Source organism: Leuresthes tenuis, unplaced genomic scaffold (assembly GCF_036924035.1).
Source record: "Leuresthes tenuis unplaced genomic scaffold, fLeuTen1.0.hap1 SCAF_14, whole genome shotgun sequence".
Classification (NCBI taxonomy): domain Eukaryota; kingdom Metazoa; phylum Chordata; class Actinopteri; order Atheriniformes; family Atherinopsidae; genus Leuresthes; species Leuresthes tenuis.
In genome coordinates this window covers 24,862,236-24,881,239 of record NW_027325368.1, presented here as the reverse complement: position 1 = coordinate 24,881,239, position 19,004 = coordinate 24,862,236, and the positions used below count along the sequence as shown (strand labels likewise).

At 38.9% G+C, this 19,004-nt stretch overlaps 2 protein-coding genes across 2 annotated transcripts; one reads left to right on the top strand and one right to left on the bottom strand.

The window, feature by feature from the left end:
* Nucleotides 1-932: 932 nt before the first annotated feature.
* On the top strand, nucleotides 933-11,513 carry dipk1aa (divergent protein kinase domain 1Aa). Its single transcript, XM_072364628.1, has 6 exons — nucleotides 933-1,264; nucleotides 8,070-8,204; nucleotides 8,374-8,481; nucleotides 8,583-8,759; nucleotides 8,847-8,978; nucleotides 9,086-11,513. The coding sequence occupies exons 1-6, from the start codon at nucleotides 1,211-1,213 to the stop codon at nucleotides 9,764-9,766; spliced, it is 1,287 nt and encodes a 428-aa protein (XP_072220729.1). The 5' UTR covers nucleotides 933-1,210; the 3' UTR covers nucleotides 9,767-11,513.
* A 156-nt stretch (nucleotides 11,514-11,669) lies between these two features.
* Nucleotides 11,670-14,869, bottom strand: rpl5a (ribosomal protein L5a). Its single transcript, XM_072364629.1, has 8 exons — nucleotides 14,820-14,869; nucleotides 14,414-14,483; nucleotides 14,182-14,297; nucleotides 13,818-13,952; nucleotides 13,473-13,675; nucleotides 12,509-12,686; nucleotides 12,013-12,101; nucleotides 11,670-11,838 (listed from the first exon to the last, which is right to left on the bottom strand). Exons 1-8 carry the CDS (start codon nucleotides 14,820-14,822, stop codon nucleotides 11,736-11,738), a joined length of 897 nt encoding a protein of 298 aa, XP_072220730.1. The 5' UTR covers nucleotides 14,823-14,869; the 3' UTR covers nucleotides 11,670-11,735.
* Between the last annotated feature and the right edge of the window lie 4,135 nt (nucleotides 14,870-19,004).

Below are 19,004 nucleotides of genomic sequence, written 5' to 3'. Positions count from 1 at the left end.
AACCTATAAAAAATATTCAAATTAGTATTTCCATTTTACCCGAGTAGCATTCAAGCCTGTCTTTCACCTCTTCATTCATGAGGGTTTTTTTTGTCCTCAGATCCTCGAGAAGAGCGTGCACATTTTTCTTCGCCATGCGCTCCACTCTTCACTCTAGCCAGATCTTCACTAAGTCTGGCCTTAGAACAGTGGGAGAAGAAGCAGGCAAAGCATAATTGTGGTCCTAGTGGAAAGAGGGATGGAAATATACAGTGAGGATTATAACTCATCACTCACTGATGTAGCTGGTCCACATTCTTAATTTCATCCCTCAGTCCTACTGTTTGCACCTTGGATATGAGCTAAACTGTCGAAGTCTAGTGACAGGGACATAACACACTACAATATGTTTTACTGTGTACTCGTGTGTATTTTAGCCCCCACCCGTGCACGCCACTGGCCTTGATGCGCTTATGTGTTTGAAAATTAGTACATGCAGATACTCACGTCATTAGAATGAGGTTCAGCTTCAGGAAAATGCTGAGGCAAGTCCACTGGAAGAAAACCAGCATTTTTAAAATATCCAAGCACCCTGTATCACGTGTGACGTTTTAAACAAATCAATACTTTTGAAAATCGGTCCAAAATTCAGCGACTATTTCTACTTTAACATTGAGGATGCGGAGTACCTCTTTCCCTCGTACATTTATGCACCGCTGCCTCTGCTAGCCCTGTACTAAGATGACGGCGCTTTGAGCACTCCCTTCCACAGCAGATGCGGCGTCTATATTTATATGTCTATGATTACGACAGCTTGAGAAGACGTTTGATTGGTGGATCAATAAATTGCGCGTGCGCCATGAGCACAAGTTTTTTTTTCTCTCTCTCTCTCTCTCTCTCTTTCTCTCTCTCTCTCTCTCTATATATATATATATATATATATTTCTCTCCCCCTCCTCTCTCTCTCTCTCTCAGCTGAAGGTATGTTGCTTTTCTTGAAAATCGGCAGCTCAAATGCTGCAAAGGGCAGAGGTGCAGGGAGAGTGGAATATCAGGGCGATTTACATGGACAAGACAGCGCGGAGCCGTGGGTCGAACTGAGGCTGGAATCGGGAAATATGCTGTCATTTCTTCTTGGGTTCACTCATTTGATGATGAAGACGCTTTCTCCTGTGATGTTTGGATGATCTCCACCAGTCAGGTCCGCGTATTGAGATGATCTATTTTTGTGATGGCGAGGGGTCTGTTGCCACGGGCCTGGGTGAAAAAGTCCTTTTACTTTCAGGTATGACCTCTGTTCGAAAATTGCTGTGGTAAACAGATTGTACATCATTTCAAATGAAGCGATCGTATTTGTGTGGCGCCGTCACATCAGACTGACAGCTGGCAGCGACGGGCTGCTCTGGTGGTTGTTGTGCTGTTTCGAAATACCTGATGAATGTGAATCCTGTTGAGACGGAAGGTTGCCCGCCAGTCTGCTGACACACAGTGGTCAGCAGAGAGCAAAGTGCAGGCCTGCCTCTGATAGTGTCTCCAACATGTGAGTAGAAAATCGGTAATTTACGCCAGGACGAAAAAACTAGCCAGAAAGGGATCTCTGTTTAGATGAGTGGTTGTTCAAAGTGGGAGATGGGCCCAACAGACTCCAGACACTTTCAGGCGAGGCTCAGCGAATGGAAGGGAGGAGACGTTAGATCAGTTACCGAAGGAATAGCCTAAATGTGGTTGGTGTGGTTTAAGAGCTCAGATACACTAGTTCTTGGAGAATTTGAACTTTTACCCTCAGTCAAAAACCATACGTCAGACCATTTATGTTTTTAGTATGTGCCAAACAGTTCATAGCTGTGTTTGCTCTCTTGCTAAATATCTAAGGGATTAGATAATAACATCACGATCCTGTAGACATCCAGGGTTTTTGGAAAAACTAATGAGCCAAAGTGGTGGAAGGGTATTGTTTTCCTCCAAAACTCCAGGGAGTCTGAAGAGAAGCTCATGACTGTGAGAACCCCTGCTTAAGATGATTTTATATGGCTTCATTTTAATTTCTCTTCTCACTTTTCATTAAAAAAAAAGTGTCAGAACATTCACTCACAGTGCACAGTTGTTCTGTTACACTCTATAGTGTTTGGGCAGCAGTAATCAGATCTGGCTGATTTCATAAGGGCTGAACCCTCACATTTTGGTACCAAATGCCTGTTGCCAATAACTTATGTACAATGAGGAACTCATGCAGGTGGAGGAGGTTTGACACACTGTGTTACAAGTATAGTCAGTTTATCTCATACGTGGACACAGTTTATCTCATACTTTTATACTGTACTGTCTTATTTGCCATGGTGATTTCTGTTCCTGTTTTTGGTTAGTATGGAAATGGAAAAGAGATTTGTCATTGTGAAATAATATCACCTTCATAATGCAAACTAGCATACCAAAACTGAGAAGTTTTGGTAGTTTTGCAAGTTTTTGCAAGTGTTTTTTCATTACATTTTAGAGCATAGATGTCAAACTCAGGCCTGCAGGCTCAATGTAGCCCGCACTGTAATTATATTTGGCCCTTGAGATAATACCAAACGTCTACTAGAGCTGGCCTGCCGGTAGACAGCGCATGCACCACTAATACTACTAATCCCAGAATGCTCTACTGGTGCGTTGGCGCATCAATCAGGACCCACAAGCGCCCCCTCCTCTGTTGACATTTATGAGCGACCTCATGCTACCAGTCACATTGGGCCACCCCTCCCAAAACTGGCCAAATGAAAGGTGGAAAACAGGAGCTTTCTGGACAGGTGGGAAGCTAAATATCTGTTCACAAAAATATTTTTATTAATATTATTGTTAATCTGTGAAAAAAGATTACCATTTAAATTGAACTCTGAAAGCTACAAATTGAGAAAGAGGCCCAAGATTTAAAAAAAAAATTGTATTTAAGAAATGAATGACAATGTCTTTTATTTGACATTTGATTTCACATGCGTTTATAGTATTAAGCTTTGCTTGTTCCAGATTCAAAGTTTAAGCAAAACTTAATTTTGTTTCCATATGAAAAGGTTCATCATTATATCTGAAGAGAGGGAAAAACTCAATTGTAGACATTTTTTCAATAAATATCAAGGCTGACCCACGACTTTGTCCAAGTTTTTAATTTTGGCCCACTGGGTATTTAACTTTGACACCCCTGTTTTAGAGAGTTCCAGGATTTAGATACCCATGCATGGAACATTGAGCTATGAACTGGTTTATAACATGTGATTCAAGTATAAAGGACAAATACTTTTTGAATATCACAGCTTGTTTGATGAATTTAAGTTCATCAACCCATGAAACTTAATTTGGGAAGGATTCAATAAGCCTAACATGAGACATGTTATCATCACTCATCTTCTAATCAGCCTGTTTGGTTAGTCAAGTCACTTTCAGTTTTATTTTAACTTAATTTTAGGAATTTCAAGCTCATCCAAAATTGAATGTCTTTCAAATATGCAAGCATTAGCAACAATTAACTGCTCTTTTAGGATTTTACGGGTAAAAAAATAAATTTGGACATCGTCAGCAAAACAGTGAAAGGAAATGTTGTTACTCTCAAAGATTGAAGCAAGGGTCAGTAGATATATATATATATATATATATATATATATATATATATATATATATATATAAAAGAGCATTGGGCCCAGCACAGAACCCTGGGGAACTCACAGGTGAGTGGGGCCTCTTTGGAGGAATAACCTCCCAGGTGGACTGAAAAACGTCTGAAACCATCGGAATGCAGAACCTTTTATTCCTACTTGTTTTTTTAATGAGTCAAGAAGATGTTGAGTGTTCGATGGTATCAAGGTTGTTAGATACAAAAGTAGCCAGAATCTATGGTTAGTACCAAATTATTAAAAACTTTTAATAGAGCAGGTTTGGTGCTGTGAAGAGTTTAAAAACCAGTCTGGGATTTTTCATATGCATTGTGATTAATTATACATGTTTGCATCCAAGTACAAACTATATACTCAAGAACTGATTAAAAAGGGCACATTAGATATAGGCCTAAAGTTTTTTTGATAAAGGCTGCACAACAGCATGTTTAAAGCCAGCTGAAATGCAACCAAAAACAAGACTGGTGTTTATTAAAGCCACAACACACGGTCCGACTGTGTCAGAGATTTCTTTAAAATGTCTTGAGGGGATGCAGTCACAGGCGCAATTTATGGGCCGTAAAAGATTAACTACCCTGGACTAGGAGGACAGGGAAATGGGCTTGAAATGCTCCAGAACAGCAGATCACTTATGAGGACTGGAAGGGTCCTTAACTACGTTTAGTGAGGAATGGAGGTGAATAGTTTTTTCAATAAAAAATTTAACGAAGGACTTACAGGTGGCAGATGAGGGTGTGATGGGACTGGAATTGCTGGGATTTGATTCATTGATTAGACAGATAGATACTTTATTGATCCATAAGGAAATTTGTGGACTCAGTAGCACTTGCATAAATCAAAAGCAAACATCAATAAAAAGCAAAGAGTACTATGAGGAACAAAAATAAAGTGAAGTAAGGGGATCTTAAGTACAAATAAAGTGACACAAATTAAAAATGCTATTCCTACATATTGTCCATAGCACTGACTGTAGTGCTATAGTGCAGTACCTCCTCCCTATAAGAGGACCTTTGGCCTGTGACTGTAATCAGACACAAGATCAAAGATAAATGTAATCTTGGCAGATTTGACAGCTTACTGGTAGTCTAACGGACATTGCTGTAAAATTAACCATGGCTGTGATGGTGCACCTAATCTTCAGGGGAGCAACAGAATCTAAAAGGCTTGTGCAGGTAGAGTTAAAAAGAGTCAGTAGCTCATCTGTACACATTACAGCATGTTCATCTAAACTGATGAGATCAATATTTCTAAAAGTAGCAGAAAACTGTGATGATGTTTGAACTGTAATTACAGACAGGAAGTGAGCACTTAACTGTACAGCAGCTAATATACAAATGTCACAGATTTCATTGAAAGAAACACGCATCCCATATGATAACACAAGGTCCAATGTTAGTGACTCTCCAAGTGACATAAATGATGAGGACAGGTTTGTGGAATTGAGAGGTGGGAAAAGTTGGAAAGTAAAGGATCATTTCTCTGGCACAGTCATCATCGAAGTCTTTCATCTGTGCTGCATCAACCGGACAGGCTCGTACTTCACAAGGGTAACTGAATGTAATTGTTGACAGGTGGCAACTCTTCAGTTTGCACTTTGTGAGTAAGCTCATTTCATTTCACTTAAATCATTTTTCTTCTTGCACTACTCATAACCAGCTCATATTATCATCGATGTTATTTTCAATATGTTGTACTACATGTTGCCACCTCAGCTCGGTGATATGATAATACATTATATGATGTACATTGTAATTGTTCCCTTTTGTTCCACTCATAAAAATATAAATTATTTTCTTGGTCAGATAATGTCTCGAGTCACGATGCATGTGCAAAACACTTGCAGCCCTGTATTCATTACATACACAATATATGTAGTATCTTCATTGAAACAACATATTGTATTGACCCTTTAACTAACATGCAAATAATAGATAATTGAGTTAGTCAAATGTTTCTTCTAGTTAAGAGATACACCACATATCCAAGTAAAGAGTGGACAGGGAAAAAGGACCACATAAGAGCTGAAGAAGAATCAAGCTCTTACTTTTGTTTCACTTCTTTAACTCAGTGGTTGCATTGTGTTAATGGCTGAAATGCATCACCAGACAGTCAGCAAACACATATGACTCAAAGTCACTCCCATGTTCTGCTCTGTGTTTTTATCCCACTGTATCGTTTATGATCTGTGTAGATAGCAATTTATTTATTATTCTTTGTTGTCCAAAAATCCTTTCCCAGAGGGCCTACTATATGTCTGTTCATCTCTTGCTGACATTTTCTTGTTAAAAAAACAACAACATGAAGCTGTTGCTAAAGGTCTGATTAAATTTTTTAAAAATAGTAAAACATAAGCCGAATTCCAAAGAAAGTTGCTGTAATTAATATTTTACTGTTGCTTTTGTTAGACAGCTTAACATCAGAAATTGTGATGTGTGTGAAAATCAGCCCATTAAGACCGTGAACTCATGCTCTCCTCTAATGAAATCCTGATTTTACAAGCGCAGCATTATCAGACAAAACACCATTTAAGTAACTTGAAGACGTTTCTGCTGTGAATTTGCATCATCTCTTACTGTGGGCCCTGTCGTAGTTTAGTAAACCTAAACTCTTGAAGTGTTGTTATTTTCCATTAAAGCAATGATGAATCTGAATTTAAGACTGATTGTATCAGTAAATCATATGTTTTTATTTTTGCTGCAGTTTGTATGGACTCAAAACAGAAAGTTCTTCCATCCTGTTTACACACAGCTGTAATCAGCACACAACAAAGATGAAAAGATGACTGACTTGTTCTTGGCTCCATACAGTATTTTGCTGGGATTTGGAAACTGTGCTGAAGCTGAAAATACATAAATAAGCCGTTCCTGCCATGTGATCAAAGTGAGAACCAAAATTACTTTATCCTCCCCAGTGTAGTCAGAGTCCTTGGATAAAAAATTAACTGAAGTTTTGTTTTGCCATGAATGACTGGAACAAGATGAACCATGTCTACGTAATTGCAAATGATCTTATCTCTGAGCAAATTCTATGCTTGATGTGAGTGTTTTTTTCCCCCTCTCATTAAATGTGGATATTGCGATTTTGGATGCATATTGTTTTGAACTTAAATGAATACTGCTTTATTTATATACAAAAAACATGAAATCATTGCTGTATAAAGAACAAATCTTAAAATCTTGGGAGATCAAGAGATAGAACAGTACCTTATAACAGTGGAGCTAAAGAAGCCTCTGCCTGAATACACTATGTTGGTTTATCACTATATTTTGTAAAGAATGTGCAGTGTTGTCCATTTTATTTATCAACTCATGCGGCAATCTTCTTTGCATAATAGGCTTCAGGGGTTCCAAAGCTGTCTTCCACACAGGATCAGGCTATTGCTTTCTTTAATCATATATAATCTAAGAATTATAATTTGCGACTCACGTTCTTATCTTTTGGTGCTTCTCACCATCTTCTTTTTCTCCCAGTGTATGGGACTACTTTATGCATGATTAATTGATATGGATGATCAAAATATGAAGCCCTAACCAAGTTGTGTAAACTAACTGGTCATGTTTTTACAATGCCAGTTATGCTGGTAAATTGTTCTAAAAAAAGGACAACAAACACAACACAAGCTGACCCACCAAAATCTGATTTATTGACATAAATTTATGTAAAATCATTCCTTTTTTGTTTTCATCTGTCATTTTCCATGACTATATACAGATGAGAGAAGATGTATAACTTCTCTCATCTGTATAACTCTTACTATCTGTATCTGGACAATTGGATACAATAAAGGATAAATAATTTTACAACTTGACAATTAATTCATATCCATTCATTTTATATAATCATGTTTTACAATTTTTATTGGAGAGGACAATTCATGTTTTTCAGAAATTCGTCCCCCCGGGATCTGCACCCAGGTGTATAGTTATATATGTTTCCGTTCCACCTTGCCCATAGTAATCACCATAGAGATATCACCAAGTTACTGAGTGCATTCACAGAAACAACGGGACATCTGTTTAGAAAGTTATTGTAAGACATGTGATGGGTGCATCACCAGCAGACGATTAGACTGACTCCAGCAGACGATTAGATTTATTTTAACCATAACTGTCACTCTACAACAACTGGACCTTCACCACCATAATAGTTTATAAGCTTGATTACCTTATTGCACAGTGACTAACCAGACAACCTGTTATGGGATATCTCATTTTGTTACCATATTCACCCATATTGCGATCAAGTTGACTGTCCTATCTTAGAGCAACACAGTCAGTGCACTGTGCTTCTGTAATATGTTTTAAACAGCATTTCACGCGAATCTGGATACAAGGAAATTTACAGAACTTGTAACGGGGTTAAATCAATTGATATTTCTCTGTTCCTTGATAGATTTTCATAATCTTGACCTCTTATTGTCCATTTGTCTCGGTCCTTCTCTCACAGGCTCGGATTTCCTTTGTGCGGGTGAAGTACCTGTTTCTTACATGGCTGACTGTGCTGGTGGGCAGCTGGGTGCTGTATGTGCAATACTCTACCTATACAGAACTGTGCAGAGGACATGAGTGCAAGAACACCATTGTGAGTGATTTAAAAAAAAATAAATAAATAAATGCAACCCGGTATGGCTTAAAAATTATCCTTATATTGGCTCAAGGTACAAACGGACTTGTGCATGTTAAAACATGTTGTCTGTCGTGTAATTTGTTTAAGACCTTGAAAAGGTCATAATCTTTTCTTATTTTTTAAGTGTGATAAATACTGGAGGGGAATCATCGATGGCTCAGCTTGCAGCAGTCTGTGCGACAAAGAAACGCTCTACATGGGCAGATGTCTGTCAACACAACCAAATAATCAGGTATGAAGCAGATGTTCTTTCTGTCCAACCTAATTCACTACAGTGCTGCCTTTGATTCTTTGTAATCTTACATGTTTGTTGGGCATTTTACTGTTTACCAGGTGTACACAGGAAGCTGGGGAGACCATAGTGGGATCATCCACTGTAAGCTGGGGGAAGTTGTGCATTACGAGCTGGGCGAGGAACTGGAGCCACGTAGAGAAGCCCCCTTGTTCGACAAGCCTACCAGAGGAACCTCAGTGGAGAAGTTTAAAGAGATGGTCTTTAATCACATCAAGGTAAAAGGCACATTAATATGATAAAAGTCTGGATAGACTTAATTCTATTATGGACTGAAGACTAAATTGTCTTTCTCTGTCCACCAGGCCAAGCTTGGGGAGCAAGCGAACCTTGCCAACCTCGTCAGCCAGATCCTCGCTGTCGCTGATGGCAACAGAGATGGACGGGTGTCACTGCCAGAGGCCCGCTCAACATGGGCCCTCCTGCAAATGGACGAGGTATCTGGCTATGTTTTTTGGGGAGTTTTCATAAATGTTTTATTTGTCGACATGGAAAAGTCTGTCTTTTGCTGTGGTGAGTCAGATTTTCTACTGTATTCTTTGAGGTGCTGCTTGGCCTGCTGCTTCAGGATCGTGGACACACTCCTCGCCTCCTGGGCTATTGCGGAGACCTGTACATGACAGAACACATACCATATGGACCTTTGTATGGTTTCTCACTTCCCTGGCCATTTGTTTCCTGGGTGCCCAGTGGCGTACAGCGCGCTATGGACCAGTGGTTCACCCCCTCCTGGCCTCGCAAAGCTAAGATCTCCATGGGCCTGCTGGAGCTTGTGGAGGACATCTTCCACGGCACCTACGGCAGCTTTCTGATCTGTGACCTGGCAGCAGCGCACTTTGGTTATACTGATCGGCATGAGCTCCGTCTGACTAACACAGGCACGGTTGTTCCTGAGGATGAGTTCCGACGCATCATGCGAGTCCTGAAGTGTGATACGGATGCTGACTGCGTGTACGGGGCCGACTGCCAGACATCATGTGACTTGTCGGAGAAAAGGTGCAGGGAGGAGCCAGTTCAGCCAAACTTGGCAAAGGCGTGCAGTACATTGAAGGATTACCTCTTGCGTGGGGCACCGTCAGAGATGAGAGAGGAACTTGAGAGGCAGTTGTATGCCTGTATGGCTCTCAGAGGTAATGCTGGACAGATGGACATGGAGCACTCACTTATCCTCAACAATCTCAAAGCTCTTCTGTGGAGACAGATCTCACACACTAAGGACTCATGACAAGGACAGAAAGTGAAATAATGCTACTCATGACTTCACCAGATTAAACAGAGTGTGGGAGGAGGGGGGGGGGTGCTGTGATTTATGAGTAGCATAGTTTATTCAGTCATTTTTATGAACTTCCAACACTTATGAATGATTGGTGGAATGATTGGTGGTGGACCTACCTCCTCTATCCTAATTTCAAAGCTTTCTGAAAGTCTCATTTGAGTACTTTTTTTAAGACTTAAGCTGGATGATTGCATGTTGCATTAGGCAAATTATATCAGTTCTCAATTCAAACACTTTATATTATATTGTTCACTACAGTGGAATGTTATGACAGAATTCCTGAAAAAAACAGAACAAAAAACAGGTTTTGGGGTAGAACAAAAGCTGACTTACTAAATGACTTTATGCCGGAAAACCATGTTGATGTCTACAGAGTCGCACATCAGTTTACCATGATTACAAACCAATGATCAAACTCCCACTTTAAGTGTGATTAAATTTAATCTTTTACAGCTTAAAATTGATTTAATTAGGATGAAATATTTTACTTTTTTAAAACAAATTCACCAAAAGGACCAAAACCAACAGTGTGCTATTTTGTCTGGGTTTTTGTTTTTGATATACTGTTGGTGCCAAAAAAACATTCACATTAAAATGAAAAGAGTAATTGTTACTCAAAACAGCTGCACTTTGCAGAAGATTTGGTGTTGGTATTTTAAGGAGTAATTGGTAAGAAAACTGATCAAAACTAAATTAGACGTTTAGTCCTGTTTTTCTTTTAACCTTGACCAAACTGCACTGTAAAGAGAATCCAGACACATTTACACTAAGTTGTAACCTGGATCTTCCAGAGTCCAACTACAGCTATTCAGATGAAAACAAAGTGCATGAGGTATAGTACTTCAGTTTATTTAAATAAATAAAAAAAAGGAAAGCCAAAACACAAAAATGAAATGTATTAATGATTGCTCATCCTTCTGTCCTTAGAATTGTTTACATGAATCCTAGTTAGTGGAAAACAATTGAGTGTCACTTTATAAATGTTGCTGCTCTAATGAATTGAATGATGACATTATCTCTCTTTTTTTTCATAAAATATGCACACCCAGTGTGCTAAAAGATAAAGGAGGCGATGAAGATTCTTTCTTTAGCATTTAGAATCCAAACAGCTCTTATCCATGCTAACAGGACTTCCTGGTCATCTCACTCGGTTAAGAACCTGCTGTACACTTTGAAAATGTGGTCCAAGTGAAAATGAAACTTTGTCATTGTCACAGTAGCAATGAGGAGGAATTGTTGTCGTTGACTTGCTTCCAGATGAAAGTGTTCATCTATATTTCACAGGTCCTGTGTACTGCATATCACTATGCTGGGCATTTCAAATGTGATCCTGGTAACATCACTACTGAATCTATGGTCAAGAAAAAAAAACTTAATTTGTGACAGTTATTTAGTTAGTTGTTTTTGATACTGTAAGAACCCTTTGTAAAATTGTGATTTATTGATTTCGAGTCAAGGTGCCACAGACGAAGTTACTTCATGAATGTTTTACCATCTGTTAAATTTCATCATCACATCTGATGCTGTACACAGTGTTTTCCATGACCCCTTCCACACATTGCTGAAATGAATTGACCAGACAATTTCACTTACCCGTAAAGCCTGGGGTAAGTGCTGCTGTTACAAAAAGTTTTTATATGTTTACTTAGTGAAGAAACCAGCATGACTTTGCACAATTAAAAGCTGTACCACTTCACTGGAACAGGTGCAATCTTTTTGAGTATTGTCAGATTTAAAACAGATTGTGCTGTAAATCTTTACACAATCATGAAGGAAACATTGTTAATGTATGTAATTCAAACATGCAGACAAAGCCATTTAAACCCACCACATAAGTCACAGAGGCACAAGCTTCAATTTGTAATAAATGTATTTGTCTGTGATGTGCATTTTGGCAGCAGAGCGCCATGCTGAGCCCCTAACCGTCTCCCGCTTCTTGTTCTTGTGCTCGTAAGAAGCTGGCCTTTTTCTGGGCGACTCTATCCTTCCTCTGTGCCAGAGATAACTTGGCTCGATTCCACCTGCCAGAAAAGAGACAAATGGCTTAATTAACATTCAGTACATCAAGGTTTATCTGCTCAGCACTTGGGTTTTCCAGTCCCTATTTTAAATGCTGTGTACAGCATTTAATACGTCAGCAGGAATTTGTGAATTTCTAAGAGTAGCAATAATGGCAGGCAAAAGTTGAAACCCACCTCTTCTTCTTGATGTCTTTTTTAGGTTTCTTGTCATGTACAGGGTTAGCTCTGATGGCAACGTGTGCTTTTTTATACATTTCTTCTACCTGAAAACAAAAATTACATGTATTAGCACCGAGTTGGAGGATTTCACTCTGTGCACGATTATTTGTCTTGCTTCTTTCAGCCCCGTCTTGAAAAGAACAGTAAACATCAGCCGATGCAAATGAAGGACCAACTACATTTTGCTCAGCATGCTGTGTATCATCATCAAGAAGCAGAGCCAAAAACCTCAGAATAGTCATTACTAACAAACTTATCCAACATGTGATTCACATACAGCACAAGGGAAAACTATCTGATAAACTGAATCTGTGAGTAACATTCTTAGTTTAGCAACGGCAAGAGGCCACCTCACACAAGATCTATCACATGTAAAATCTCCATATGAAACCACTGCCAGAGGTGCTGTACTTATGTTTTGATCTATTTTTGAGGGTGACGGTCATCTTACCGTGTCTGGCGTGACTCCGTTCTTGATGAAGCGTGAGAATTGTTTCTTGTAGGCCTCCTCGTCTTCCTCCATCAAGTATGACATGTAGTCAGCCACGTTCATGCCCATGATGTGCTTTCGGTGCATCTCTGGGTTGAACTCTTTGCCCTCTGTTTCGTAACCAGGGAACCGTTTCAGACTAGAAAAAAAGAAAAGTTGAGAGATAGAGTCAGGCAATGGAGAATCTCCGGATGCTTGCTTTGGTTCCTCTTGCTTCTCTCAGCCCCGTCTTGAAAAGGACATTAAACATCAACTGATGCAAATGAAGGACCAACTACATTTTGCTCAGAGTGCTGTGTATCATCATCAAGAAGCAAAGAATGAAAAGCAGACACAAGCTGGATCAGTTCAGCTTTGTGGAAGCTGGTTCAGAACCTGCCACACAAACTTGACTGACATGCCATTAAGATGTTTTAATGACAGTGATCCCCACAACTACCAAGAACCAAAACCATGGAATCATTGAAGAGAGTGGGTAGGACAACTCCAACGCGCCATGCATGCAACAGAATATTATGGCACCCTCGCTGCGCACTCTACCACAAGTGATCAATACTGAAAAATATGTTGTAAACATAGACTTACAACTTACTGGGCACAACCCTTTTATTTGTGTTATCAATAAAAGCTATCAGAAGTACATTAATCATGAAATAAAATCCTGAATTATGCTGATAGGAGAACATGTTATACACGCTCAAACATAATTCAAAACCTAATGAAAAAGGTTTCTATAACATACGTCAAGATACTTCTGAAAGCAGACAGATCAAGAGGTATTCCAAAAACTGCTGCTTTAAGGGATAATGGAACCCTTCTAAAATTTTTCCAGGCGAGGCATAGTTCATCTCAATCAGACCATTTTTATTGTTTACCCATTACAGACAACATCCACAACTTACTGCTATTCTTGCAAAATACCGACCTGTGTGGGATGGCCAGTCCTCCATCGACTGCCCCTTTCAAGGTTCCAAACACCTTGTTCCCTGTGGTGGTTCTGGCCAGACCTGCATCCAGATAACAAGTGAAGGCACCTGACTGTCCGTCTACGCTTTCTACATTGAACTCGTCTCCCGTCACCTCCACCTGGCCTTCGTAGACCTGGTCCATGCCAAACTTGTGTAGCAACTACAAAGACAAAATTCATGTCAGCATTTCCAAGTTTTGATTTTGAAATCAGGTGTTACAATAAATGTGGACAACTCAATGTGTGACATAGCTATCCAAAAACAAGTTGATGTATCACAGAGCTTTCTGTTGATGCTTTTACCCGTCGAGCCAGCAGAAGCCCGGTGCAGTAGGCTGCAGCGTAGTTTGTGAGGCCTACAGTTATCCCATATTTGGGGAGCTCATGAGAGTAAGCAGCACACACAATCTGGTCTCCTTCAATCTTTGCATAGGCAATCTGTACAACAACAGAGAGGATCGAAAAAGTTTATTAGTGTTGTTATTATTAATAACTGACTCATGGGAGACGTGTTTGTTTCCTGCCGTTTCCATAGCGATAGCTATTATATTATCTTTTTTTTTTAGCGTGAGAAATTCCATGTGTGGTGTCGGAACTTGTTGAAATGCGTGTGTCTCATGCTCATTACGTGAGACTTGAGAGCCCTGGGTTTCACTCGGTCACTGACCTGGCAGCAGATATCCCTGTTGGAGAACCTGACAATCATTCGGTACTTCGGAGTGTTGTACTTGTTCTTGTCCTGCACAACCAGTCGTTTGCGGGCATAGTAGTCAGTCTTGCCCTCTGATAATATAAACGATTCAATGTCAGAGGTTTATAGTATTTAATGAGGTTAACTTTGTGATGCATGCTCAGTATGTAAGTGTCCAAGATGGGGTACACTACGAGTGGACACTTACCTCTTCTCCTCCTGAATTTGACCTCATATCTCTTGAAGTAGGCCTTACTCTTCACTACTTTGACAAAACCCTGCAAAGAAAAAACATGTTATGGTATCTATGAACTAATGAGACACACCAACAAACGGGGAGAACAATGTTGCCTGCACTAAGTCTCAAAATATCGAAGGTTTTGCGCACTGGGACTTTAATTCCCCTTTAACTGCTCTAAGAGTCAGCTGATGTTTCATCAGTCATGAGCCGCCACGCTGGAGCTGAACGGCTCACCGGCCCGCAACATATATACCGCCACGAACATCCAATACCATCTGACCCGTAAACCACTGAAAACTCTCCTCTACCATCCTATACATCTTAATACATCAATACGCCCAACACTAGATTTGTATGTACATCACATAGTCACCATTTTTCGTAGTTTTCACCCCTCTTCCGCCTCAACTCAGGAACATACAGGCCTTTCCGACGTTACTTCCTCGCTTCCGGCAGAACACAGTTTAGTTCATAGTCAGCGCCCCTACTGTCCCGAAAGAAAAGTCCATGTACACGCCAAAAGAGGGCAGCAGCCACCAGAACAGAAGTAATCCATCACCCACAACTCTGATTTAGTTTTTCTTTTTTTAAAATGACGATACTATTAAAAGTATCCCTATTATTTATTGTATGGAGTTGATGACAAGTTAATGCAAAAATAAAGAAAACAATGACGAAAAAGGTGCTTAAAGAGAATATGTTGGCTAATAGAGAACAATGACAAAGCTGACAACTTTCACATCGTACTTCACCAAGCAGAAGTGAAAAGAGCATACTATTTCATATAAGGTCACAAAACTAAAGATGTTGGAAATAAAACAATAAAGACTACAAATAATAAAGATGTTGGAAATAAAACAATAAAGTCTACAAATAATATCAATACAATCTCATCAAAATATATTTTTTAAATATGCCACAATCATAATAAAAAAATTGAGACGTAAATATATGTACTGCAAGTTGATGCAAGTGAAGGAAAAAAAATCTGGCTGGTAGAAAGTCTTCTTAAATTCATAATAGATAGACCTAATTAGATTTAGATAATTATATTTGTCTTGGATTTAGCTACCCAAAGCAGCAAGCTTGAGGACATTTATTTACATTGTATCAACCAGTTAGATAGTTTTAGCAGGTTGAGCATACATGTGCAAAAAAAAAAAGCAGGCTACTGAACAAAGTTAGAAAAATAGAATAATTTTGCTGAAGTCAAATAAATGTGATGCAGAGGCCTGTGAGCTGTAGACAGCCTGATACTCGCAGTGGGTCTGTGACGTCCAGTCCTCCTAACGCAACACCAGTGTATTGTGAAATCATGCTACATGACAAAATGATGACAATTAGGGTTGAAAAGGTCACTGATGAAATCTGTGAAGCTTGGGTGGATTTAAAATCCAAAGGGAGACTGAATCAGCATCTGAGAAAGATTTTTAGCCTGCGTCGGAAGGCAAAGTGTACATGCAACCTTGACATTATCCTATATGTGTACCTTGTTTAACTCTTCAACTTTGTAATTTTATGCCAAAGCCTTATAAATGCTTCAGTAAGACTTATTTTACCTCTGCATTTAAAAATGAGTCAAGCCCCTCAGACCATTGTTAGCTTGACTGTATCTTATTGTTTCCCTGCTTGGGTTTGGGACTGTAAAGCTTTTGTCCAAAAAAGATGGAGATAAGAACCTTAACCCTCTTGGGTAATTCTGCAACTGGAGGATTTGTGAACCTTGTTTCCCAACAGATGAGTGTCTATTTAAATGTACACTACCAAGAAATGCAAAGAAGTAGATCTCATAGAAATATGAATGTGGGAAAAAAGTTTTTTTTGTTTTTTTTATAAAGGAAAAGAAAAAATTCTTTAAATCATCCTGTGCTATCTTTCCCTGAAGCTGTTGTTTCCAAGGAACCCAATCAGTTTAAATGAAATGCCTTCATAACAAGCTTTTCTCCAGGCAGGTCTTGGCTAAGTAGTCGTTGCCAAGCAGGTTTGCCAGTTATCACCACACCAAATAATATCATTATTCATTGTATATTTAAATCTTTCACATTCACTAGCATGAATTCTAGTATGACCAAGACACTGTTAACACATCTCAAGTGAGAAAACATTTATCAGCAGTTACTAATATGACATGAGTAACAGAAGCAGTTTAAGTTGAAATCCTCACTTTGAGGATCCACCTATTCCCATCTATTAGAATGGTGCTACTATTGACCCACCCATGAAACAAAGCTGTGATTAATACGGTGTCATTCAGAGGGCCCAGAATTACACCACAGCTCCAAAATGTTATGGACAGGAATGTATTCAGACACATCATCACCACAAATAAAAATCCAAATATCAGAAGCAATTTAGGAATTGCCAGAAAATCAACATAAAAGACCACAAACAAGATATATTGTGTTACAAATCAAAGCAAAGTAATTTGATGATCTGTTCAAAGAGATATTTTGTCTCTAGGCTGGATTACCTCATAGCAAATCATGCACATTGGACTGACAGGGATTCCAAAAGCCAGTTTCCTGCATATGATTTTGGACTAGATAATATGAATAATTGCCACATTTTCACCACTCAAGTAGAATGAATGGAGATGACACTTCCACCATCTGGCTGAGTACCTGGAGAAATAATGAAGCTGATATTTAAAGTGTAAGCAAATAAAGGCCCAACTAACTATTTGTCCCTTCAGTTCCAAAGAAGGAAGGTTTCCGACTAAGCTTTAGCCTACATCCATTTTATTTTTGTCCAGCCGCTCTAAACTCTTGTGTATCTCTAGTTGAGTTTTATTGTTGTAATATGAGCCATGTTCTTGTTTTTCATTTCATTGTCCCTAACTCATTTTATTGTAGTATTTTCATTTTGCCCTTGTAATGAAATTACAAAAGAGTTTAAAAGCAGTATGTAGATAAAGCTATCTCCGTATCTATGGTGTGAACAATGCTGAATGTGCACTACTGTACATTTATAGTTTTCAAACAGTATAAAGCAATAATTTGACTTTTTTTTTAAAAATGTTGCCTATTTCAGAACCAACACAGAATGTACAATGCCTATCACTATTATGGGCGCAACCTAATTTCAAAGCTATTGTTTAATTTGTTTTTAACAAAAGTTTTACAGGGGATCATGTAATAATTTCTTTACTTGGCTCAGTGGCTAAGACAAGCTAACCAGATAAGATAACCTAACCAGGCATGAAAGAAAGTTAACCCAAGATATTCATCAGGGTGTCTCACTATACAAAATGATCACAAATGAGACAGCTTTCTTCAGTTAAGAAAACAAATCCTTCGACAATGACCCAATGAGAGTCTCTCTGTCTATTAGCAACTCCTGAAAAAAAGGAACTAAGATCTTCTGCTTTTCTGCTTGAACAAGATAGATAATATCCCACACCATCACTCTTGGTGCAGATGTTCTGTGTGTTCGATAAGAAAAGTCAGAGTCACTGTTGTGGACAGTTTTTTTCATAGCCGCTCAAGCTTGGTTTCTGCAGAACTGATTTTGCAATTCAGAGAAGCAAGTGTCCAGTCATCCTTCGTTGCGATTGGTCAGTGCTTATTAAAGATTCACATTGAGGAAGGAGGGTGTTGTGGGCAGATGATGGTGTTATACTTGTTGTGCATCAGCCCTTTCTATGTGGTCGCCTCAAAAGCTAGTTTTAGACATTGAGTTTTTAAGGTGAAATTTTATATTCTGACACTTTTTGCATCATACAGTGGTGTAATGTCAACAAGGGGACATATCATAAAACATTTTCTGTGCTTCCAAACTCGTGTTTTGATCACAAACATCAAAAAACAAAGTTAGAAGAAGATGACTTAGTGGCTGCAGTGGATTAGAAATGACAAGCAGAAAATCACACATCAACGAATGTGTTCACAGGCACACCACAGTTAAGATGACTGTGCTCTGTTCACATGCAACACTCTCCTGTCTTTCCTGCCTTTTTTCTCACTGCTGATTAGATTAATTTTAATTCACACAAAGAAATGTTCTGAATAACAGTATCAACTGCTGCAGTCCATAAGGATAAAAGTGTGTGGTGAAATCTGCAACATGCAAATACTTGCAAAAGCAAATACATCCAAATTGCCAATATCTGCCCAACAAAGTTTTCAGGGATAAAATAATATGGAGGCACATCAGTTAAAGTTCTTTGTTCTGGGTGAAATTAATTGGCAAACAGTCACTGACACATACAAAGTACTCGGAAAATTAAATCAGTTCTGCTGTATCAAAATTGAGCTCTGCTAAATCTAACACCAGACAATTTATATTAAGAAAAGTAGAACTGGTGCTGAGATGAACTTTCTGTGTGAAAATGTGAAACCCCTAAAAAAAAGTGATAGGCCGCATACTTTAAAGATCAGCAGAAAAGCAACTGTTGTGTGAAGCACTTTGAGTGGTCAACTAGACTTAAAAAGTGCTGTATATATGTGCAGTCCATTTATCATTTTACCATCTTAACTGGCACTTTCTGTGGTGCCAAATGGGATAAGATAATATGTTTTTCTTTCTGACAATGTTGACATTTTTAAAATCAAAGAAACCC